Source organism: Rhinopithecus bieti, unplaced genomic scaffold, assembly GCF_001698545.2.
Source record: "Rhinopithecus bieti isolate Rb0 unplaced genomic scaffold, ASM169854v2 scaffold_41913, whole genome shotgun sequence".
Taxonomy (NCBI): Eukaryota; Metazoa; Chordata; class Mammalia; order Primates; family Cercopithecidae; genus Rhinopithecus; species Rhinopithecus bieti.
In genome coordinates, this window is record NW_016818964.1 from 5,085,409 (window position 1) to 5,109,762 (window position 24,354).

At 44.1% G+C, this 24,354-nt stretch overlaps 1 protein-coding gene and 1 pseudogene across 2 annotated transcripts in view; one reads left to right on the top strand and one right to left on the bottom strand.

The window, feature by feature from the left end:
- The window catches only part of AK7 (adenylate kinase 7), a 100,272-nt gene that overhangs the window by 12,529 nt on the left and 63,389 nt on the right, over positions 1-24,354 (top strand). The window contains exons 3-5 of one of the 2 annotated variants that reach the window (XM_017858000.1): positions 944-1,052; positions 5,056-5,150; positions 16,888-16,998. In XM_017858000.1, the coding sequence (XP_017713489.1) occupies positions 944-1,052; positions 5,056-5,150; positions 16,888-16,998 (315 nt within the window). The remainder of the gene's footprint in view (positions 1-943; positions 1,053-5,055; positions 5,151-16,887; positions 16,999-24,354) is intronic. The other variant, XM_017858002.1, reaches the window with a different exon arrangement.
- LOC108519060 (phosphatidylethanolamine-binding protein 1-like) lies at positions 18,871-20,224 on the bottom strand (annotated as a pseudogene).

Sequence of the window (24,354 nt, forward strand, 5' to 3'; positions counted from 1 at the left end):
TATTGGGAAGTGTACTGGCATTCATGCAGCAAGGAATGACTAGTTAAAACACAGTGATCACCGGCTGGCACCATGACTCACGCCTCTAATCCCAACATTTTGGGAGGCCACGGTGGGCGGATCACCAGAGGTCAGGAGTTTGAGACCAGCCTGGTCAACATGGTGAAGCCCCATCTCTACAAAAAAAAAAAAAAAAAAAAAAAACCCAGGCATGGTGGCATGTGCCTGTAGTCCCAGCTACTTGGGAGGCTAAGGTATGAAACCACTTGGACCTGGGAAGCAGAGGTTGCCGTGAGCTGAGATCACGCCACTGCACGCCAGCCTGGGCAACAGAGTGAAACTGTGTCTCAAATTAACAAAAAAAAAGCACCGAAAATGATCAGCAAAGTTACTTCTATTTAATGTATAAACTTCACATTTTTAATCATTAAAAGTTTCTGTATTTTTAAAAGATTCCCAGCTGTCAACTGTAATAAGATACCTTACATCTAGAAAGAGAACAGATTAAATCCATCTTGAGAATTGTAAGACAATCCACATTAATCATTCCTCAGCACTTCTGAGTGATTCGTGATATCTAATTGCTCAAGTAATCTTGCATAGAGTTTGAATTAGTTTTAAATGCCTCACTCATTTTCTTTCAGTGTGTGCTAATTCTTCCCTTCTGAACTGGAGTTTAAACAGCGTGCAGAAATAGTACCTAAGATTATTATGCAATTTTTAAATCATCTGCTCCAAGCTGTTTTCATAAACTTCTTTGTTACTTGAAAACTGCACACAGAAGAGAGTCACAATTTCATTTTAAATAGAAATCCTCCTGCAAGCACTTCCTGTGGGACGCCTCGGTGTGGCATACCTATGTTGAAAATTATCATTTCTTCGAAATATTAAAGGTTACCTTGTTAGCTGCTTGCTGCAAATGGCTGTCAATTTTGTTTCTCAGGCCATCTCCCGAGAAGACCTTCTCATGCGCCTGCTGGAGTGCGACGTTATTATTTATAACATCACTGAGAGCTCACAGCAAGTGGAGGAAGCCATCTGGGCAGTCTCTGGTCAGTGAGGTGTACTCTTTTATCTCCAGAGATGCTATTGTAGTGCTGCTGACTTCACCTAATAGTCATCTAGGAACACTAGGCAAAGTAGGGCTATAGAAAAACTGGTCTGAGACGTACCTAAAGTATGAAATCCGTGATAATAATATGAATAGATACTTCTGAAGAATAGAATATTTTTAATTATCAAAAAAATGGAGGCCGGCATAGTGGCTCATGCCTGTAGTCCTAATACTTTGGGAGGCCGAGGTGGGAGGATTATTGAGCCCAGGAGTTCAAGACCAGCCTGGACAACATGACGAGACCTCGTCTCTACAGAAAGAATAAAATAAAATAAACGTATTTTTTTAATGAAACATTACCCAGGCTGAAGTGCAGTGACCTGATCATAGCTCACTACAGCCTCGAACTCCTGGGCTCAAGAGATTCTCCCACCTCAGCCTCCTGAGTAGCTAGACTACAGGCTTGTGCCACCATACCCAGCTAATTTTTATTTTTTATTTTTTTGGTAGAGATGGGGACTTGCTATGTTGTCCACGCTGGTCTCAAACCCCTGGCCTCAAGCCATTCTCCAGCCTCAGCCTCCCAAAGCACTGGAATTATAGGCATGAGCCATGATGCCTGGCCAAAACATTTAACTTTTAAAATTCAACCTGACTCATTCCATAGGCACTGCTTAAGGAGGTGGGGTTGAATGTCCTGGGGAGATACAAAGACACATAAGAAAAGGCACCCCGGCCGGGCGCGGTGGCTCATGCCTGTAATCCCAGCACTTTGGGAGGCCGAGATGGGCGGATCACAAGGTCAGGAGTTCGAGACCATCGTGGCTAACACGGTGAAACCCCGTCTCTACTAAAAACACAAAAAATTAGCCGGGCGTGGTGGTGCGTGCCTGTAGTCCCAGCTACTCGGAGGCTGAGGCAGGAGAATGACGTGAACCCGGGAGGCGGAGCTTGCAGTGAGCCAAGATCCCGCCACTGCACTACAGCCTGGGTGACAAAGCGAGACTCCGTCTCAAAAAAAAAAAAAAAAAAAAAAAAAAAGGCACCCCAAGGTACAAGTCATGACATAAGAGACAAGGCACCCAAGAGAAACTTTAACTCAACAAAGGGGTATGTGCTCACAAGAAAGTTATGTATAAGAGGCACGTGACTTTAAGAGGGGAGAATTTATTTCTAACTCTAAATATTTGATTCAATTCAACAAATGTTCCCTGATGGCAAAGGTCAGGAAAAGCTTGTAGAGAATGCTTGTATTATGAAAGTGCTTTGAAAATGTAATGAACTGTAAAGACCTCAAGTCTAAGAGAACAAAGAGGTGTTTAGCAAGATGGTGCTTTTGTGATTCATGCTCCCCCAAAGCAACCTCATTTTTTTTTTTTTTTGAGACAAGATCTTGCTCTGTCACCCAGTCTGGCATGCAGTGGCGCTGTCTCGGTTCACTGCAATCTCCACCTCCCCGGTTCAAGTGATTGTCCTGCCTCAGCCTCCCAAGTAGCTGGGATTACAGGCATGTGCCACCATGCCCAACTAACTTTTGTATTTTTAGTAGAGACGGGGTTTCGCCATGTTGTCCGAGTTGGTCTTGAACTCCTGACCTCAAGCGATCTGCCTGCCTTGGCCTCCCAGAGGGCTGGGATTACAGGAATGAGCCACTGCGCCCAGCCAAGCAACCTCATTTAATACATCAAAATGCCTCCATAGGTGCCTCTTGATTGTGAATTTCAGACATTAACCACTGACTTCTTGCTGTGACAGATGGGCGTCGGCCTTTCTTAGGACCACCTTCTCCCCCTCAAGGAAATGTAACCTTTTATCAAGCTTTGACACTGCATTTCCTTTCATGAGCTTTAAAATGTAGAGTGTTTTACTGCTTCCTTCTAATAAAGAGGTTCAAATAATCAAGAAAATTTTACTTTTCTATTTAGAGGAAAACCTTTAGCTGAATTACTTCCTTTTTGAGATATAGAGTGTTTGTTTGTGTCTGCAAGAAAGTATAGTCAGATATCCTTCAGTCACCTGAGTCACCTGAGTCACCTGGGAGGTATGGGGTTGGTAGGGCATGAGGTTGGTAAGGGATGGGGACTTTGTCATTTTACCTAATGCACAGTCTTAGATTTTGTTTTTCTCGCAATGGATATGTATTCCTTTCTTTCTTTCTTTTTTTAAAGATAGGGTCTTGCTGTGTCACCCAGGCTGGAGTGCAGTAGTATATCATAGCTTACTACAGCCTCAAACACCTGGCCTCAAGCAATCCTCCTGCCTCAGCCTCTTGAGTAGCTAGAATTACAGGTGTGCATCCAACTATTTTTTTAAAACCTTTTATAGAGACAAGGTCTAGACATGTTGCCCGGGCTGGTCTCCACCTTCTGGGCTCAAGCAATCCTTGGCCTCCAACAGGGCTGGGATTACAGGCATGAAACACCACACCCGGCTATGTATTATATTTAACAATGTTTTATTAAATTATTTTTAAATGTCTTAGAATTCTCCTACCTTGCCTTTTGCAGATACTATGGAAGGAAGGCAGGATGACGAAGAGAAAGGAATACATTATTAGAAAGGAGAGAAAATATTTGCATATAGACGAAGGATGTGTTCAAAGGGGAACGAGCAGATCATTCTAGACCTATTATAAATATCATAAATAAAAAAGAATAACCCAGTTAGAGGACCTCAAAGTGTGCCAAGTATTCACAAAACAGGCCAAACTGAAGCTCAGCAGAGCAGAAAGGTTCAAAGAGCAAAATTAAATTGAAGAGACAATTTTTGTTATTAGACTAAAAATAGAAACAAAAGTAACTCTTAAAGTTTGGAATACTACATGATCATAGTGTTCGTAGACTTCATTCAATAACACTTTCTTGTTTAAGGTAGAAATCCATACATTTCTTAGATCCAGGATATCAGCATTTCATTTTGTCGCTTGTTTGGGGAATCACCTCATGATACTAAAATCATACCATGGCAGCTGCACCACTTAGCCCCTCTGACAGTTTAATTAGACCTCACTTTGCAGCTTCAATATGTTTCTTGAAAATTATACATCATGAAGAATATGTTAATGGAATCCCTTAGCCAAATACATTCAAGGAGATTCAATGCTTAAATGTGTAGAGAGCCTTTTTGCAAAGCAACAAACCCTTTGGAAATAAAATGCTCACCTTTCCCTCCACCTCTATCCTAAATATGAATCCCTACAAGTTGTTGATAACCAAACGTTTCTGCCTTGTCGGTGCTCTCCACTACAGCCCACAGCCCCAGGGGTGGAGTGGGAAGGGCGGGCACACCCTGAATTACTTCCTTCCGAGATGGCTTTCACTGAACAGCGTTGCCTTATGGGAACTCCTAAGAGGCCCTTCTGATGTGGGGCCTCTGCTGCCCCATCCCCAGCCTGCTCCCTTTTTGGGCAGCTGGCTAGGTGGCATGGTGGGAACAGCACAGACCTGGCAGCCAGACAGCCTGGATTGGACTCTCTGCCCCATCACTTCCCTCTATGATCCTGGGCAAACTGTGCCTCGGTTTCTGCACCTGTAACCCAGAATACCTATCTCCCAGTGGGGGAAATTCAACAAAGCCCGTGAGTTGCTCTAATTCATGTCAGCTATGCTCCTATGATCCTTACTGTCACCAGCCCTCCCAAAAAGTAAAAGCACATGGCCAGAGGCCAGAAAACAGGAAGGGGCCACAATTTTGAGCTCAGTTCAGAAGGGATCAAGCAACTGATGACCATAGTGGAGAGAAAGGGCTGCAGTGGAGAGCACTGATGAGGCTGAAATGCTTAGTTGTGAACACCCTGCCAGCCTGCGGGGATCTGCATTTCAGATACAGGTGGCGAGAAGGAGGGGGAATTTGAAGAATGGTGATGGGAACAGGTCAAAGAAGCATCAGAGGTAATAGCACCCTGGTGTTAAGTGGCTCCTACTGGTGACTAATAGTACACGTGATTTAGAAACCAAGTTGTGCATGGGTCCAAATAACTATGCTGTTTTTTGACCCCACAGCACTCAGTGAAGAAGTCAGCCACTTTGAAAAGCGAAAGATATTTATTTTACTATCCACAGTGATGACTTGGGCGCGATCCAAAGCCCTGGACCCCGTAAGTAGAACATTAGCTTTCCTTTGGGTAACATTTCACCCTTAACACCTTGTAATCTGTGTGCGGAGGGAACTTCCTACAGCGAGTTGTGTATTCTCACACTCCGGAACCCTATCCCATGATAAGCACCCAACAGAGTTCATTGACTCTAAGCACATTCAATTCTAAGGGACTTCATCATTTTATATGCCTCTAAGAAAGAAAAATATGCTGCCTATGACACTATAGCAAAGCTTGCTTATCACTTCTGCTTCGTATTTTAAACATACTGAAAAACTCTCTTTTAGACTTACTTAGACCCATATTTTTTGTCATGTACATTCTTGTGCATACATTAAAAAGAAAATATAGGCCGGGGCAGTGGCTCACACCTGTAATCCCAGCACTTTGGGAGGTCAAGGCAGGTGGACCACCTGAGGTCAGGAGTTCAAGACCAGCCTGGCCAATATGGCGAAACCCTGTCTCGACTAAAAATACAAAAATTAGCCAGGCATAGTGCCGGGCACCTGTAATCCCAGCTACTCGGGAGGCTGAGGCAGGAGAATCGCTTAAACCCGGGAGACAGAGGTTGCAGTGAGCCAAGATCATGCCACTGCCCTCCAGCCTGGGCGACAGAGTGAATAATAAATAAATAAATTTTATTTATAAATAAAATAAATGAAAAGCAAAAGAAAATGTAAGTAAATATAGTGATTATAGTATTCCCAAAACTTCCTCATATTCAGTGTCCATCTCTGAATCACACCACATTCTGTCTTTTTCCACACAACTCGTGTCACTTATTTGCATCATGTCATTTATTTGTAGTACTTTCCTATAAAGTACGTGGTTATTACGTTGCAAGAAAACATGAGCCACACACATTCTTCCAACATTGCTTACTCCCTTGACTAATGTCAAATTGACATTTGCTGCTCTGTTCCCGTGCCTTGTGCCTGTGCAGTACCTTTCCATTTCAGTGCTGAATCACGGTACGCTCTTTTAAAAGGCAATTAAATCAACAGGAGTAGCACCTGACTCAAGTTGAAGTGATAACAATAGCAACGGTGTGTTCAAGGTCACAGTCACTGGCAGCAACATTGCCAGTGCTTCCCGGCTGACCACAATGATAAACCATTGATCCCAGATATGTTCTAATTTCAGAAATGTTAAATGTGAAAAAGTGCATGATATGGTCAATGGAATATATTATATATAACCAGGAGATATTTAGGCATTCATCACACTTATTGCATCAAATGCTATGTATTTGTTTAACTCTCTCTCCCCTGGTGGACTGAGAACCCCTTGAGGGCAGGGACCACAGGTTTCGTGCTCTTTCCTTGTAAAGTTGACTCACCTACTTTGGATGCCATCACCTCAAGGAGCAGGTCATGGTCATTTTATTCCTGTTATAATCCCTTTCCTCAGAGCGTCCAGCTAGGCGTCCACCATAAAACAATTACAAGTCAATGGACTGGCTGACCGCTGTGCTAGCGTCCTGATTGTCCCAACCAAAGTAAGCAAAGTACTGAATAAGTTCAATAGCAGACTTCAGGAACAGCTGGGCACAGAGGATTCAACAGTGTCCTCAACGTTCACTGACTCTCTCTCTTTCTTTTATGGTTTCTTTTCTGCTCTAAGTAGACTTCACTCTCCAGTAAGCCCCCTACACTGAATGGGGGCTTACTAGAGAATGGGGAAGAGATGGTTCCACAAAGAAAACATGGGGCAATGGCTCCTGTGTTAGCTCCCGTCCTGTGGCATGCACTCATCCTCTCACTGTGGTTTTAGTTTGCATTTCCCCAATGACAAATGGTGGTTTTAAAAGATTTATCAAGGTGTAATCAATGTACTAGGCCAGGTGTAGTGGTGCACACCTATAATCCCAACACTTTGGGAGGCCGAGGCGGGAGGACCGCTTGAGCTCAAGAGTTCAAGACCAGTCTGGGTAACAGGGTGAAACCACATCTCTACAAAAATTGCAAAAATTAACCAGGTGTGGTGGCGAACCTGTAGTTTCAGCTACTCAGGAGGCTGAGGTGGGAGGATTGCTTAAGCTGGGGAGGTCGAGCCTGCAGTGAGCTGAGATCACTCCACTGCACTACAGCCTGGGTGACAAAGTGAGACCCTGCCTCAAATAAATAAATAAATTTACTGTATTGTATATAGGGAAGTTAACCTTTTATAGTCCTGAGTTTCAACAACTGCATACAGTTGTGCAACCACCACAACAATTAGGATACAGAACACTTTTATCACTTTCCAAAATTCTCTACCTCATGACACACACAAAGTTGATTCCAGTTGGATTACATAACTAAAATTAAAAGCAAAACTTTAATTTTTTTAAAGAAAATTAGGCCCAGCACAGTGGCTCACGCCTATAATCCCAACACTTTGGAAGACCGAGGCAGGCAGATCACTTGAGGTCAGGAGTTCTACAGCAGCCTGGTCAACATGGTGAAACCCCATCTCTACCAAAAAATACAAAAATTAGCTGGGTAGCTGGGTATGGTGGTGCACACCTGTAGTCCCAGCTACTCAGGAGGCTGAGGTGGAAGAATTGCTTGAACATGGGAGGCAGAGGTTGCAGTGAGCAGAGATCACACCACAGTGCTCCAGCCTGGGCGACAGAGAGAGGCCCTGTCTCAAAAAAAAGGAAAAATTATAGAATTTATGAAGGATTCCTCAAACAAGACCAGATACTGCTAAATATTTTTTTAATTGACAAATCTAGCTGCGATAGGATTAATGAAGTAATAAATAATATTTGTGTTTGAGATTTGCTTCTAAATAATCCAGGAGGATAAGGAAGTCAGTGGGGGTATAGATATAACAGGACCAGTTATGCAAAACAAACAAGTTTATCCCCAACAAGTCTAATTGAAGGGGGCATGGCAGAAGATATGGCATCCGTTTGAAGTCAGAGTAAGCTGAGTAAGACTTTTGCTTGCAAGCAACAGAATCCAGCTTTCTTAATCAGAAAGAAGACGTGTTAGAAAGCATAAACAATATCTTACAAAACCCACAGTCAGAGATGCCACTGGGCGTCAAGGACTGGGAGCCATGGGGAGCTCGGTAAAGTCTCCCACATTCCTCTCTGCTTTTCTCTGCTTCTGTCTCCTTGTCATCGTCACAGGAAGTCTTTTTTGTTTTGTTTTGTTGTTTTGTTTTTAGAGACGAAGTCTATAATACAGAGACCTCCAAAGAAAGGTTTCCTCTGCCAGATTTACCAGGGTTGGCTTTTGAAAAGAGAGTTCTAATCATGGACTCTAAATCATAATCCCTATAAGATAGACTTGGGATGGGAAGAAGAAAGGTGAGCTGCAAGGACTCCTGGTACTCACTTACTTTCTTTTTTATTTTTATTTGTTTGTTTATTTTTTGAGATGAAGTCTTACTCTGTCGTTCAGGCTGGAGTACAATGGCGCGATCTCAGCTCACTGCAACCTCTGTCTCCCGGTGTCAAGCAATTCTCTTGCCTCGGCCTCCTGAGTGGCTGGGATTATAGGTGCCCACCACCACGTCCAGCTAATTTTTGTATTTTTAGTAGAGATGGGTTTTCACCATGTTGGTCAGGCTGGTCTCCAACTCCTGACCTCAGGTGATCCACCCGCCTTTGCCTTCCAAAGTGCTGGGGTCACAGACGTGAGCCACTGCGCCCGGCCCTGACTCCTGGTACTTTCTTTGGTCTTCCTTGTCCTTGCAGTACCTTTTTTTTTTTTTTTTTTTTTTTTTTTTTTTTTTTTTTTTTTTTTGAGATAGTCTTGCTATGTCACCCAGGCTAAAGTACAGTGGCATGATCTTGGTTAACTGCAGCCTCCACCTCCCATGTTCAAGTGATTCTCCTGCCTCAGCCTCCCGAGTAGCTGGGATTACAGGCGTGTGCCACCACTCCTGGCTAATTTTTTGTATTTTAAGTAGAGATGGGGTTTCGCCATGTTGGCTGGGTTGGTCTCAAACTCCCAACCTCAGGTGATCTGTGCACTTCAGCCTCCCAAAGTGCTGGGATTACAGGCGTGAGCCACCACCCCCAGCTACACAGGAAGTCTTAACAGCCAAGGAAACCAGTTCTAAGTAAAGAAAGAGTCACTAGAATAATAGGTTGGAAAAAAATGTTTGTCAGCTGATGACCTTATAAAAGATAAGCTCTGTCACTATGAAAAATGTCCCACCAGCAGCCCTTCTGAGCACCCCCAATACACAAATTGTATTATCTGTTTTCCAGTAGAAGGAACTCCAGGACTCTGGAATTGGTAGGGAGTTGATCCTGTGTCTTGGGCCAGTGAAAAATGGGATAGGCTGGAACCTATTGTTGATGCTACAGAGCCAAGATCTTTTCAGAGATGTCCTGAGTAGGCCTGAGCGGACAAAAAGGGCCCCCACCAGCCACGCTGTGAGAAGGCGAGCATCACGAAAGTGATTCTGTCTGTTGGGTATTTCCCATCTGCCCCTCCAGAGCTACTCTCGGCTCTTCTCCACCTTGCTCCAAACTTGTAGTCTAGATCAGCAAGCAACCTTCTCCTCTGCTCCCAACGGGGCTCACCGGTGAGAGGATGGGGGAATTGAGAAGAATGAGGTCAGATCACTTATTCCCCTAGCTCCCTTCTTCAGAGTTGCTGTGGGTAGGCTGAGTCTCTGAGCTCAAGCCACTGCGCCTGCTGGGCAACCCCTGTCCCTGGGCTCTAATCGTTGCCTGCCCACTCAACACGTTTGGATTTAGGAGTAGTACAGAGCACCCTGTTCCCGGCTCCAGGTGATGTGGTTTCCCTACACCCTGCCCACATCTTCATAAATAGTCCTGTTATTAAACTCTCCTGAAATTACCCAACGTTGAGTATGCTGTTTCTTTCCCACGAGGATCCTGACTAATACATTATGCTTAATTGAAATCAGTTGAGTTTGTGAAAAGCCATGACTCCATAATGTAACTCAGAAAAGTGAATATTAGATTGTTGTAGATGCTGCTGGCTTCCTGTCATGAAGCCACCCCACTGTCTTCCTTGCCAGCAGAGCCATGACTTGTTAAGTTCAAGTGTCCACACTGCCCATGAGATCCAGAAAAGGGAGACTCTATCCACATTCCACAGGAAAATCCTGATGGATGCAAACTAGCCATGATGGTCCCATTCTTCTTGCTGATGATTGGCTAAGGGGTGGGCATGCAATCCAATTTTGGGATGTGGGATGTAACAATCCTACCCCCCAAAATGTAGAGTGGCTTACACATGGAGGAAGTATATAGCTAGCTCAGATAAAATGTAAAACAGGTGTTCCTGATGATCAAGTCAGTCTTCTCCCAACTCTGATTCAAGATCCAGGCTCCTTCTGTTGGATGGTTCCAACATCTTCCAGAATGACCTCTGGGGCTGTCGTGCACACCTGCATCAGGCCTGTGGAGGCGGGCAAAACACAAAACATTATGCATGGGAAGCTTTACGAACCAGGCTTGGAAAAGATGCTCATCACTTCTGCAAATTTCGTTGACTAAAATAAAACTCAGCCCATAGCTGAGGAGCCCAGAATATGTAGTCTAACTGCGTCCAGGAAATCAGTCTGGTTTAATCTCTGGCACAGAGGAAAGATGGCCAGGAGACTCCCAGGAAGGGTTCATCCCTGATTAGGAGAGACTTCAAGGAAGACACGGGCTTTCTTTCTCTGTGGATATTGTCATGTCTGGATGTGAAGCTTAGACTGCTGCTACTAGTCTTGCTATGATCCTGAAAAAGAAGGCCACATACAGGAGGCAGAGCTCAGAAGGCATCAGAAAAGCAGAGCCAGTTTCCAGTGGCAGGGTCTGGGGAAGGTGTGGTAGGCGCCATGTCCAGCCACAAAGGTGGCAAGAAAAAGTCCCTAAAACGGCCAGGCGCAGTGGCTCACACCTGTAATCCCAGCACTTTGGGAGGCCGAGGCGGGCGGATCATGAGGTCAGGAGGTCGAGACCATCCTGCTAACACGGTGAAACCCCGTCTCTACTAAAATACAAAAAAAAAAAAAAAAAATTAGCCGGGTGTGGTGGCGGGTGCCTGTAGTCCCAGCTACTCGGGAGGCTGAGGCAGGAGAACAGCATGAACCCAGAGGCGGAGCGTGCAGTGAGCTGAGATCATGCCACTGCATTCTAGCCTGGGAGACAGAGGGAGACTCCATCTCAAAAAAAAAAAAAAGTCCCTAAAACAGCCCAAGTAACAGGCCAAGAAGATGGATGGAGGATGAAGAAGACAAGGCTTTCTTTTCTTTTCTTTATTTTCTTTTTTTTTGAGTGTGGCCCAGATTGGAGTGCAGTGGTGCAACCTCGGCTCAGCTCACTGCAACCTCCACGTCCTGGGCTCAAGTGATTCTCTGGCCTTAGCCTCCTGATTAGCTAGGATTACAGGCACCTGCCACCATGCCCAGCTAATTTTTTAAATGTTTTTGTAGCGATAGGGTTTTGCCATGTTGCCCAGGCTGGTCTCAAATTTCTGGGCTCAGTTAACCCACCTGCCTTGGCCTCACAAAGTACTGGGATTGCAGGTGTGAACCACCGAGCATGGCTGAAGATAAGGCTTTCAAACAGAAATAAAAAGAGGAGCAGAAGAAATTTGAGGGGCTAAAAGCAAAGGCCATGGAGAAGGGACCCCTCGCCACAGGTGGAATTAAGAAATCTGGCAATTGGCTGGGCATGGTGGCTCACACCTGTAATCCCAGCACATTGGGAGGCTAAGGGGGAGGATCACTTGAGCCCAGGAGCTCAAGACCAGCCTGAGCAACACAAGACACCATCTCAAAAAATAAAAAATTAATATTTTGAAAAGGAAATCTGGCGAGTAGTAAGCTGTTCCTTGTGCCTGAGGAGATGGTGACCCTTGATTCCATCCATGTGTATTTGAACATCTGGATTCCCTGCATCACATCTTTTGCCACCTGTAGCTGGAATGAAGTGTTGTCATGGAGCCTGTTGTACATTTAAAAATAAACTTTTGGAAAAAAAGAAAAACAAAGAAAAAAAACTGTGGTCCCTGGCGCCACCCTACTCAGGAATACTACTTGCGGGAGGTGATTTTCCCAGTTGTAGGGCTTTTTGAGTTTGGTTTTCTGTTGCTTGTAGCCAAAAGCATCCAAATGGATAAAACTGCACAAAATCAGCTTTGTTACAAATGAAGGGTAAATATTAATTTATTATTAATTAATTTAACAAATTAATTTGATAAATTGATTTAATTAAATTAATGAATTAATAATGTATTAATTTTAATAATAGGACAATCTTAATATATATTGGGGTTGGTTTTTCCCTTAGAACCTGTTCATTTTTAAAGTCTAGCTATGTGCTTGTTTCTGTATGTGTGAGTAAGGAGATATAACCCAGAGGTGACCCTGATTCAACAAAATATTCCAGAACAAGGGCCAGTGGGCTCTGATTGTCACACATAACAACCAGGTGGGAACAGAGTCCACCAGGTGATCCACGTGGGCAATCAAACACAATGACCAATTAAAAAGAGAATCCAGGCCGGGCACCGTGGGTCATGCCTGTAATCCTAGCATGTTGGGAAGCCAAGGCAGGTGGATCACCTGAGGCCAGGAGTTCACAACTAGCCTGGCCAACATGGCGAAATCCCATCTTCACTAAAAGTACCAAAAAAATTAGCTGGGTGTGGTGGCGCATGCCTTTAATCCCAGATACTCAGGAGGCTGAGGCAGGAAAATTGCTTGAAGCCAGGAGGTGGAGGTTGCAGTGAGCCGGGATCGCGCCACTGCACTCCAGCCTGGAGACAGGGTGAGACTCCATCGAAAAGAAGGAAAGGAAAGGAAAGGAAAGGGGAAAGGGGAAAGGAAGAAAAGAAAAGAGAAAAGGAAAGAAAAGAAAAGATAATCTAACAGGGTGTTAGAGTGTTACAAGATAACAGATTCGCCCATTGGTCTAATAAAGGACAGGGGAGATTGCTCTGTAGACTGTGTTCTCTGCCTCCTAGAAAGAGGAAGCCTCTAAATGACCTTAGTAATTATAACAAGATAGTAGTAAGGCAGGCTGAGTTTCCAGAAATGCTGACTGCCATCGATTTATAATGTAACAATGAAAGGATCACGGCTATAACCCCTGCTAAAGGAAAGGTCAACCACTCACCCTTTACTGGAAAGGCAAAGGATGCGAACAGTTGGGAGGAACTAAAACCCATATTAAAAAGGTTTGGGTTCAAAATACACTTTATTTGTTGTGTTTGTAACAAGTGAAATTTAAGGACTAAAGGGAACACAGCCCAGCAACTGGTCGCAAAGGTGCATCATACGCAAACAGATCTCTGTCCCAACCAGGAATCGAGGAATGACAGCCCAGAACCTGCGGCCCCCTCTGGTGGGAATTTATGGTCTCCAGTGCCACTGGCCAGAGAGAGATTGATCTTGCTTTTCTCTCAGTCACATTCTCAGAATGGCAGGGAAGAGATTGGCCATCCAACCCGTGATTCTTTTGTGGTTCACCTCATGGAATGTGACCATTTCCCTGGCAGCCGTGAGGACAAAGGGTAGGGCAAATCCAGAAGAGGGGTGTTGGGCCAGTCACAGGGAGCAGGAGGGTGGGTTAGCCAAGCTGGCCCAGCATGCCATGTGAGCCAGGGCTGCAGAGGGGCCAGGACTCAATTCATCCTGAAGGCAAAGCTGACTACACTGTTTCCAGACTCGAGCTGGCAAGTGAAAATACAGGATACTGAGTTAGATCTGAATTTCAGATAGCCAGTGAATAATTTTTTAGCATACCTATACCCTGTGCAATATTGAAGACATGCTTGTACTAAAAAATCAGTCATTTGTTTATCTGAAATTCAAATTTAGTTGGGTGTCCTGTATTCTACCTGGCAACTGCACGTGTAGGCCACTAGACCTGTTTATGAGGACAGTTAATTGTGCAATATGTATTCACTAGGTATCTACTATGTACGCAGAATTGAAGTGGATCTTCCCTTCAACAACTCATTCTCCCAGCTTTTTCCCAAGGACATCTCCTAGCATCTCAGTTGCTCTAGCCTCACTCCCCTCCTCCCACCAGCCAACTCACTGGTAAATTCTGTTCATTCATCATCCAAAATGTATCATACACACATTTCGTTCTCTTTGTATCTATGGCAACTTTCTAGCCAGCCTCAGCCTTTAGCTTCTTGAACTACTCAAGTGGTTGTGCAGTTGTGGCCTACCTTTGTGCCCTCCAATCCATCCTCCACAGCACTGCCTCAGCCATCTTGTTGAAATGTCATTCACAACTCTGATATATCAGTAAAAACATGCATCAGAATATCATAGGTACCTCCAGAATCTGTACAAGGGTGATATGTCAAGTTAAAAATACATGTATCAATCAATAGCAAACCAGGTGGCTAAAAGAAATACATGTATTGGAATATTACATGTACCCCAAATATATGCACTGTGATATGTTCAAATATGTGTCAAAATATTAAATTAAATAAATTCAGATCATCTTGCTGTCCTGCTTTAAAAGCGTAAAATCCAACTGGGCTTCGTAGCTCAAGCCTGTAATTCCAGCACTTTGGGAGACCAAGGCAGGAGGATTGCTTGAGACCAGGAGTTTGAGACCAATCTAGGCATCACAATGAGAGCCCGCCTCTACAAAAAAAAATTTTTTTTGATTAGCCTGGCATGGTGGCAAGCGTCTGTAGTCCCAGCTACTCAGGAGTCTAGGTGGACTCAGCTGTTCCCAGGAGGTTGAGGCTGCAGTGAGCTGTGATTGTGCCACAGCGCCCCACCCTGGGCAACAGAGTGAGATCTTGTCTAAAAAAGAGGTTTAAAACCCTTCCATAGCCTTTTGTTGCTATTGGAATGAATTGAAACTCCTCAGCATGGTTCAGAAACCCTGATAAATGGCTATCACCTACCGCATCCCCTACCAGTTCCCAGCTTGGCTCCAGTCATTTTCTCAGGAGCAATCGTACTCCTACCTCTGTAGGGTTTTGTTTTGTTTTGTTTTGTTTTGTTTTTGGAAAGGATTTTTGCTCTGTCTCCCAGGCTGGAATGCAGTTGCACAATCTCGGCTCACTACAGCCTCGGCCTCTCAGGTTCAAGTGATTCTCCTGCCTCAGCCTCCCGAGTAGCTGGGATTACAGGCACCCGCCACCATGTCCAGCTAACTTATGTATTTTTAGTAGAGCACGGGGTTACACCATGTTGTCCAGGCTGATCTTGAACTCCTGGCCTCAACTGATCCACCCACCTCAGCCTCTCAAAGTGCTGGGATTACAGGCACCCACCACCATGCCCAGCTAATTTATGTATTTTTAGTAGAGACGGGGTTTCACCATGTTGTCCAGGCTCTTGAGGCCAGGTTGAACTCCTGGCCTCAAGTGATCCACCCACCTCAGCCTCCCAAAGTGCTGGGATTACAGGCGTGAGCCACCTCACCTAGCCTCAGTAGGGTTTTCATTGTGTGTTTCTCCCACCTTTTCAGTTGTTTCCTTGTAAGCTCTGGGCTCAAAACTTTGGATTGGTTATTTAACTTAGACCAATGTGTTGTGACTGAAAGGTTCCGTATTGAACACTGTATCTTTAAAACCCTGAAACCCTGTTCCAACAAGGATCTCTGAATTTGGAAGAATTTTTACCAAATCACACTGTTGCATGGCTCTCAATTTTTTCTTCCGATTCCAGTAGGTTTTAATGTAGTTATTTTGGTTGCATCCCTCTATGGGACTGCACAGGATGGGGGAAGAGACTGAATATTAGGTACAGGTCAGTGAACTGTCAAGAAATATTTTTCATTCCTCATTCCCAGGGTGTACTTAATCTTAGCCAGTGAAACCAGTTTTAAAGCCTGAGCCAGCGACTTGCACATGCAATGTTCTTTTAACGTGTTATTTATTTTGGGGAGGGCCAGTTTGGCAAAGAGAAAAAAGAAAAAACAATTTAGGTTAAAAAGAAATAAAACTACAGGCCCCAGCCTGTAGTAGCTCATGGGATTACAGGTAGTAGTGCTGGGATTACAGGCGTGAGTCACCACGCCCGGCCTCCTAAAGCATTTTTAAGAAAAGTAAATCACTATTCAAATAAGTGGTATGATTGGGTGTGGTGGCTAACACCTGTAATGCCAGCACTTTGGGAGGATGAGGCGGGCGGATCACAAGGGCAGGAGATTGAGACTATCCTGGCTAACACAGTGAAACCCCGTCTCTACTAAAAATACAAAAAATTAGCCGGACGTGGTGGCGGGCACATGTAGTCCCAGCTACTTGGGAAGCTGAGGCAGGAGAATGGCGTGAACCCAGGAGGTGGAGCTTGCAGTGAGCCGAGATCGTGCCACTGCACTCCAGCCTGGGTGACAGAGCGAGACTCTGTCTCAAAAAAACAAAAATTAGCCAGATGTGGTGGCAGGCACCTGTAATCTCAGCTACTCGGGAGGCTGAGGCAGGAGAATCACTTGAACCTGGGAGGTGGAAGTTGCAGTGAGCCACTGCACTCCAGCCTGGGCAACAGAGCAAGACTCTATCTCAAATAAAATTAAAAATAAAATAAAATAAAATAAGCAGTATGACCAGACTCGGTGGCTTATGCCTATAATCCCAGCACTTTGGAAGGCCGAGGCAGGAGTATTGCTTGAGCCCAAGAGTTCAAGACCAGCCTGGGCAACACAGCGAGACCCTGTCTCAAAAATAAAAAAATAAACTGTAGTTTAAAACTTTATTTGAGCTTAAAGGAATATATCTTTAGTCTTAGAAGTCATACATATCTCTAATTCACCAAGTCTGTACCTTTTCTTTCTTTCTTATAATAGGAGGATTCTGAGGTTCCATTCACTGAAGAAGATTATCGAAGAAGAAAGTCTCATCCTAATTTTCTGGACCACATAAATGCTGAAAAAATGATTCTCAAATTTGGAAGAAAGGTAAGTCTGGCATAGTGGAACATGGACATCACCTGAAGTCTTTAAACATCTCTTTGTTTAGTTTCCCGGGACTTACACTCGCAGATGTCTGAGCTTTAGGCTCATCCCAGGACACACTGTCCTTAGGGGTCCTGGCCCAGGTTCTGGTCCAGCACACTGGGTTGAAAGCCCTGTATCAACACTCAGCCGAGCTTGAGCCCTCACCTACAAAGGAGTCAGTGTGTCTGAAAAGCTGTTTGGCCCAAAAGAGGCAAATAACTCGGAGTTGGAATGGGGAACCTGGGAACCACATTTTCCCTGTTCCCAGAATCTATCTCATTTGTTTCTGAACTCTGAAAAGTGCCTATTAACCTCCTCTTATGAATAAGGAGATGGGAGCTTCCAGAGGTTAAATAATTTGTCCAAGGTCACATAACTAGGATTTACTGAACACTGTCCTGAGCACATCTCAGCCTTGACTCATCTACTCTTTCTAACAAGGCTGTTCTCTATGCACATTGTTGTCTTCAGTGCATTTCCTGATGTGGTGCTGAGATTCAGACTGAGAGCCATCAGCCACCAAAGCCTGTGGGGTTTGCTTTTTTCTTTGGAATCCAAAACCCCATCATTCAATAGAATTTATCTTGAGACATCCTCCGTCACTCACTGGTCATTAAGACATTCCTGTAGCTTTTTTTTTGAGATGGAGTCTTACTCTGTTGCCCAGGCTAGGGTGCAGTGGTGTGATCTCGGCTCACTGCAACCTCAGCCTCCCAGGTTCAAATCATTCTCCTGCCTCAGCCTCCTGAGTAGCTGGGACTACAGGTGCGTGCCACCACACTAGGCTAATTTTTCGTATTTTTAGTAGAGGTGGGTTTTCACCATGTTAGCCAGGATGGTCCAGATCTCCTGAACTTGTGATCTGCCTGCCTTGGTCTCCCAAAGTGTTGGGATTACAGGAGTGAGCCACCGTGCCTGGTCCCTTCTGTTGCAGCAAAATTCATCATTTTGACACGTCCATTATAAAATTATTTTATTTCTCTTGCCTTTCTTCAGAATAGATGATGGGAAAGGTCTGACAATGAATAAGTAGTGACAGCTGAAAAATTATGATGATGATAATTTTCAATCAGGGTTTTATTTTATTCAACTATGAGCAAACAGCAGAATTAACACAACATTCAGCAGCTCCAGACCAGCTTTTCTTACCTCCATGAAGAACAATCAGTTTAACCGACACAGACGTAGGGATTCCTGATGAGCTGTCAGCTAGCACTGCTGCGCATCTAGAAGGCCATGCCCCAACAATGGCAAAGCCACTCTCCCCGCTCCTCTTTCTGGGATCGCTCTCTAAAGGAACCAGAGTGATACTGACACCTATGAAGGCATCTGAGAGGCCCGTGTTGGGGCTGAGCCTCAGTGCCAGCCTCTGGTTGTCTAGCGACGGTGCCATAAAAACACACTGTGTACAGTTCTGGTCTCAGGATCACAAAGGCAGAGGCAACCAATGCTTTTTGTTTTGTTTTGTTTTTTAACCTCCCTTAAAGATTCTTCAATGCTTTACTCTATTACTGTAGACCTGGTCTATTTCTGCCAAATTTTTTCTTTAAATTCTGGGTTGCTATTTTCATATTAACAATTTGATGACCCCATCACAATACCAAAATATCCCCCAAAACGAAGTTCAAATTTGATCAAAACATAAACCAGAGTGAGTGACTAGAATGATAAAGGCCAGGCAGCGGGAAAAGTCGCCCTGAGCCACCATCTCAGTGCTCGGGTCTTGTCTGTCCAAGGGGGAGCGGGAAGAGGAGAAAGCTATTGAACATGCACCACTGACCTGGAGAACACAATTGGGGGCCTCCGGGACGGTTCACGTCCCCGAGCTGCCCCCTACTTCCCAGACAGCTGCTGGTACAGTTTGGGCACGTAGTCGTCCCACTCGGCCTGGTAACACGTGCCGGCCACTGGGACCCCGAGCGCGTACTTTTTACGGAGGGACGACACCTTGAATTTGCCACGGTGGTCTCCGGATCGGTTGCTGAGGATGGGCTCGTCACGCTTTAGCGGCCTGTGCCCCCTGGAGGCCCCGAGCCCACATAGTCTGGAGAGGACTGTGCCACTGCTGATGTCACTGCCTTTCAGGTGGACCACCAGGAAATGATGCCATTCCCTGTATTGGGGATCCTTCCTGCTGGGAGCATCCAGGTCTGTCAAGACCCAGGTGTAGAGTTTCCCCGAACCAAGAACAACCCACGAAATGCTGGTGGGTCTGTTCTTCACCTGGGTGGGGTCGGCACTGTGTCCCGCTCATCCACCGCCGCCCTGTGCAGATGACATGCAGCGGGTGCTGCGGCTGCTCGTCCACTTGCTGAAGGCTCCAGGGCCCGGACCACTGGCTGAGGTCCACCCCCGGCAGCGGCGACACGGGAGTCTCCGTCAGCTGAAAAATTACGGAGAGCGTACTTCAGTGTTCTCAGTGTTTTACTCATTGTATCTCATGTCATCTGTGTTTTACTCATGGTATCTCATGTCATCTTCAAGAGTCTCATATAGGATTCCCAAAATTCTGTGAGGTCGGTACTATCATCCTCATTTAACTTGGAGAAAACCCCAGACCTTCTGAAAGTGCCATTACATTGTTCCCATTAGTGGAAGACCAGCGCTAAGTGAACTCTAACACTAGTTCTAAGATGACACCTAGTGGTCTCAGAGAATATTACAATAGGAACTTCTGTCCTACTATAAAAAGCACTTGACCAATAAAACACTTTGAGCATAAAACATTTAAAGAAACAACAGGAAATTAGGAATTCTAGCCCTTTTTCTGTCCATAACCATACGACTTTAGCCTAGTTATTACACTTTTGGGCGTACAATAAGTAAAGGGGCTAGATTAGATTTAAATTTATTCCAGTTCCAAATTCCATAACTATTATTTTGTTAGAACCCATGATTTCTTGATCATTTATGTTTAATTTACAGGTTGAAAATGTATTCTCACACATATAAAGCTGATTTAAGTAAATAACAGTCTAAAATGAGAAGTATGATCAACTTAATATCTTTTTTATTACAAAACCTTACACTTGTCATTTAAATAATAAAATCAAAATTTCATTGTCAAAATCTATTCTTTTTATCCCCAACTTTCTTAATCACTCTTTTCTACACCATTAATAAGATTGATTCGGCCAATTTGGTCATCCCAATGATCCTTTTTGATCAGTGATGCTAATGTCTTCATCTGGGAGATAGACCCTTGGAAATCATCATTTAACACATTCATTAACAAATGTCCAGTTAGATCCAGTTACGGACCAGGCACTGTGATGAGGAGCTGTCCTCACAGCCTTTGATAAAGCAGACACAGTCTATGCACCCCAGAGGCTGGTTGTCAAGTGTTTATCTACTGCTATCACATCCTCAGTCAGCACATTCATATACAAGATTACACACACAAAAGATGGACTTCTATTCAGTTTTTTGAGGTAAAGAGGAGACCCTAATAATTATACAAGTTGCTAAAATAGTCCTGAATTGCCTGATACCAAAATTGCTTTCCTCTTTTAATGAGTTGCATTGAATTTTTTTTTTTTTTTAAGACAGTCTCACTCTGTCGCCTGGGCTGGAGTGCAGTGGTGTGATCTCTGCTCACTGCAACCTCCGCCTACCCAGTTCAAGCGACTCTCCTGCCTCAGCCTCCTGAGTAACTGGGATTACAGGTGCCTGCTGCCACACCTGGCTAATTTTTGTATTTTTAGTAGAGACAGGGTTTCACCATGTTGGCCAGGCTGGTCTTGAACTCCTAACCTCAGGTGATCCACCCGCCTCGGCCTCCCAAAGTGCTGGGATTACAGGTGTGAGCCACCGTGCCCGGCCATAGTTTGTCTTGAAAACTGTTTTGTCTGATATAAGTATAGCAACTCCTGCTCTTTTTCGGTTTCCATTGGCATGGAATATCTTTATCCATCCCTTTATTTTCAGTCTATGTGTGTCTTTACAGGTAAAGTGTGTTTCTTGTAGGCAACAGATCAATGCGTCTTGTTTTTTTTCATCAGTTCAGCCAGTCTACGTCTTTTGATTAGGGAATTTAGTCCGCTTACATTCAATGTTATTATTGATAAGGACTTACTCCTGCCATTTTGTTATGTGTTTTCTAGTTGTTTTATTGTCTTGTCTTCCTCTTCTTTCTTTCCTTCCTATCTTGCTCTAGGGATGGTGATTTTCTCTGGTAATATGATTTAGTTAGTTTCTTGCTTTTTTTTGTGAGACAGAGTCTCACTCTGTCACCCAGGCTGGAGTGCAGTGGTGCAATCTCGGCTCACTGCAAGCTCCACCTCCCAGGTTCACACCATTCTCCTGCCTCAGTCTCCTGAGTAGCTGGGACTACAGGCAACCACCACCACACCCAGCTAATTTTTTGTATATTTAGTAGAGACAGGGTTTCACCATGTTAGCCAGGATGGTCTTGATCTCCTGACTTCGTGATCCACCCTCCTTGGCCTCCCAAAGTGCTAGGATTACAGGCGTGAGCCACTGCACCCGGCCTAGTTTCTTGCTTTTTATTTTTTGTGCATCCATTGTTAAGGTTTTTTTTTTTTTTTTTTTTTTTAGGTTACAATGAGGCTTGCAAATACTGTCTTATAACCTATTATTTTAATCTGATAACAACTGAAGGCTATTGGTGTAAAGAAACAAGCAAAAAGAAAACTAATTAAAACTCTATGCCTTACTTCTATCCCCCAATTTTTTAACTTTTTGATGTTTGTATTTATATCTTATTGTACTGTGTCATAAAACGTTGTTGTAGTTATTATTTTTGATTGGTTCATTGTTCAGTCTTCCTACTTATTTTTTTTTTTTTTTTTTTTTTTGAGACGGAGTCTCGCTCTGTCACCCCAGGCTGGAGTGCAGTGGCCGGATCTCAGCTCACTGCAAGCTCCGCCTCCCGGGTTCACGCCATTCTCCTGCCTCAGCCTCCCGAGTAGCTGGGACTACAGGCGCCCGCCACCTCGCCCGGCTAGTATTTTGTATTTTTTAGTAGAGGCGGGGTTTCACTGTGTTCGCCAGGATGGTCTCGATCTCCTGACCTCGTGATCCACCCGTCTCGGCCTCCCAAAGTGCTGGGATTACAGGCTTGAGCCCCCGCGCCCGGCCCAGTCTTCCCACTTAGAATGAGATAGTTTACACACCACCATGAAAGTGTTGTAATATTTTGTGTTTTTCTGTGTACTTCCTATTACCAGTGAGTTTTATACCTTCAGGTGATTATTTATTGTTCATTAATGTCTTTTTCTTTCTGACCGAAGTACTCCTTTTAGTGTTTCTTGTAGGACAGGTCTGCTATTGATGAAATCCTTCAGCTTTTGTTTGTCTGGGAAAGTATTTCTCCTCCATGCTTAAAGGAGATTTTCACCAGATATACTATTCTAGGTGAAAGTTTTTTTCCTTCAGTACTTTTCAATATGACATGCCACTCTCTCCTGGCATGTAAGGTTTTCCACTGAAAGATCTGCTGCTAGATGTATTAGAACTCCATTGTATGTTATTTGTTTCTTTTCTTTTCCTGCTTTTTGGATCCTTTTTTAATCCTTTACCTTTGTGAGTCTGATTATTATATGCCTATAGGTTGTCTTCTGTACTAGTCCATTCATGCACTGCTATGAAGAACTAACTGAGACTGGGTAATGTATAAAGGAAAGAGGTTTAGGCTGGGTGTGGTGGCTCATGCCTGTAATCCCAGCACTTTGGGAGGCAGAGGTGGGCAGATCACCTGAGGCTGGGAGTTCAAGACCAGCTTGGCCAACATGTAGAAACCCCATCTCTACTAAAAATACAGAATTAGCCGGGTGTGGTAGTACATGCCTGTAATCCCAGCTACTCAAGAGACTGAGGCAGGAGAATCACTTGAACCCAGGAGACAGAGATTGCAGTGACCTGAGATCATGCCATTGCACTCCAGCCTGGGGAACAAGAGTGAAACTCCATCTCAAAGAAAAAAAAAAAAATTGATTTAATTGACTCACAGCACAGCTCCACAGGCTGTACAGGAAGCATGTTTGGGGAGGCCTCAGGAAACTCACAATCATGGCAGAAGACAAAGGGGAAGCAGACACATCTTACATGGCCTGAGAAGGAGGGAGAGAGAGTGAAGGGGCAGCTGCTAAACACTTTTATAAACAACCAGATCTCATGAGAACTCACTCACTATTACAAGAACAGCAAGGGGTAAATCTGGCCCCATGAGCCAATCACCTCCCACAAGGACCCTCTTCCAACACTGGGGATTACAATTCGACATGAGATTTGAGCAGGAACACAGACCCAAGCCGTATCATGTTGTTTGAGTCAAATCTGCTTAGTATTCTGTGACCTTCTTGTACTTGGATGTTGATATGTTTCTCTAGGTTTGAGAAGTGCTCCGCTATTATCCCACTGAATAAACTGTCTATACCTGTCTCTTACTCGACTTCCTCTTTAAGGCCATAACTCTTAGAGGTGCCCTTTGAGGCTATTTTCTAGATCCTATAGGCATGTTTCATTGTTTTTCTTTCTTTTGTCTCCTCTGACTATATACATATATATATATATATTGGGGTTTTCTTTGCCAAGAACATATAGTTTTATTTATACAAGTAGATCATGTATATATATATATATGTGAAGATAAAAATTAAAGGGATAATTGTATAAGTTTGCATGTAGAGAGCTTTGAAAACCTGTTTACTTTATATATATATATGTGTGTATATATACACACACACATACTTTAAGTTCTAGGGTACATGTGCACAACATGCAGGTTTGTTACATAGCTATACATGTGCCATGATTTGCTGCACCTGTTAATTCGTCATTTACATTAGCTATTTCTCCTAATGCTATCCTTCTCCCATCCCCCTACCCCACTACAGGCCCCAATGTGTGATGTTCCCCACCCTGTGTCCAAGTGTTCTCATTGTTCAATTCCCACCTGTGAGTGAGAACATGTGGTGTTTGGTTTTCTGTCCTTGCGATAGTTTGCTCAGAATGGTGGTTTGCACCTTCATCCATGTCCCTCCAAAGACATGAACTCATCCTTTTTTATGGCTGCATAGTATTCCATGGTGTATATGTGCCACATTTTCTTAATCCAGTCTATCATTGATGGACATTTGGGTTGGTTCCAAGTCTTTGCTATTGTGAATAGTGCTGCAATAAACATACATGTGCATGTGTCCTTATAGTAGCATGATTTATAATCCTTTGGGTATATACCCAGTAATGGGATCACTGAGTTGAATGGTATTTCTAGTTCTAGATCCTTGAGGAATCACCACACTGTCTTCCACAATGGTTGAACTAGTTTACAGTCCCACCAACAGTGTAAAAGCA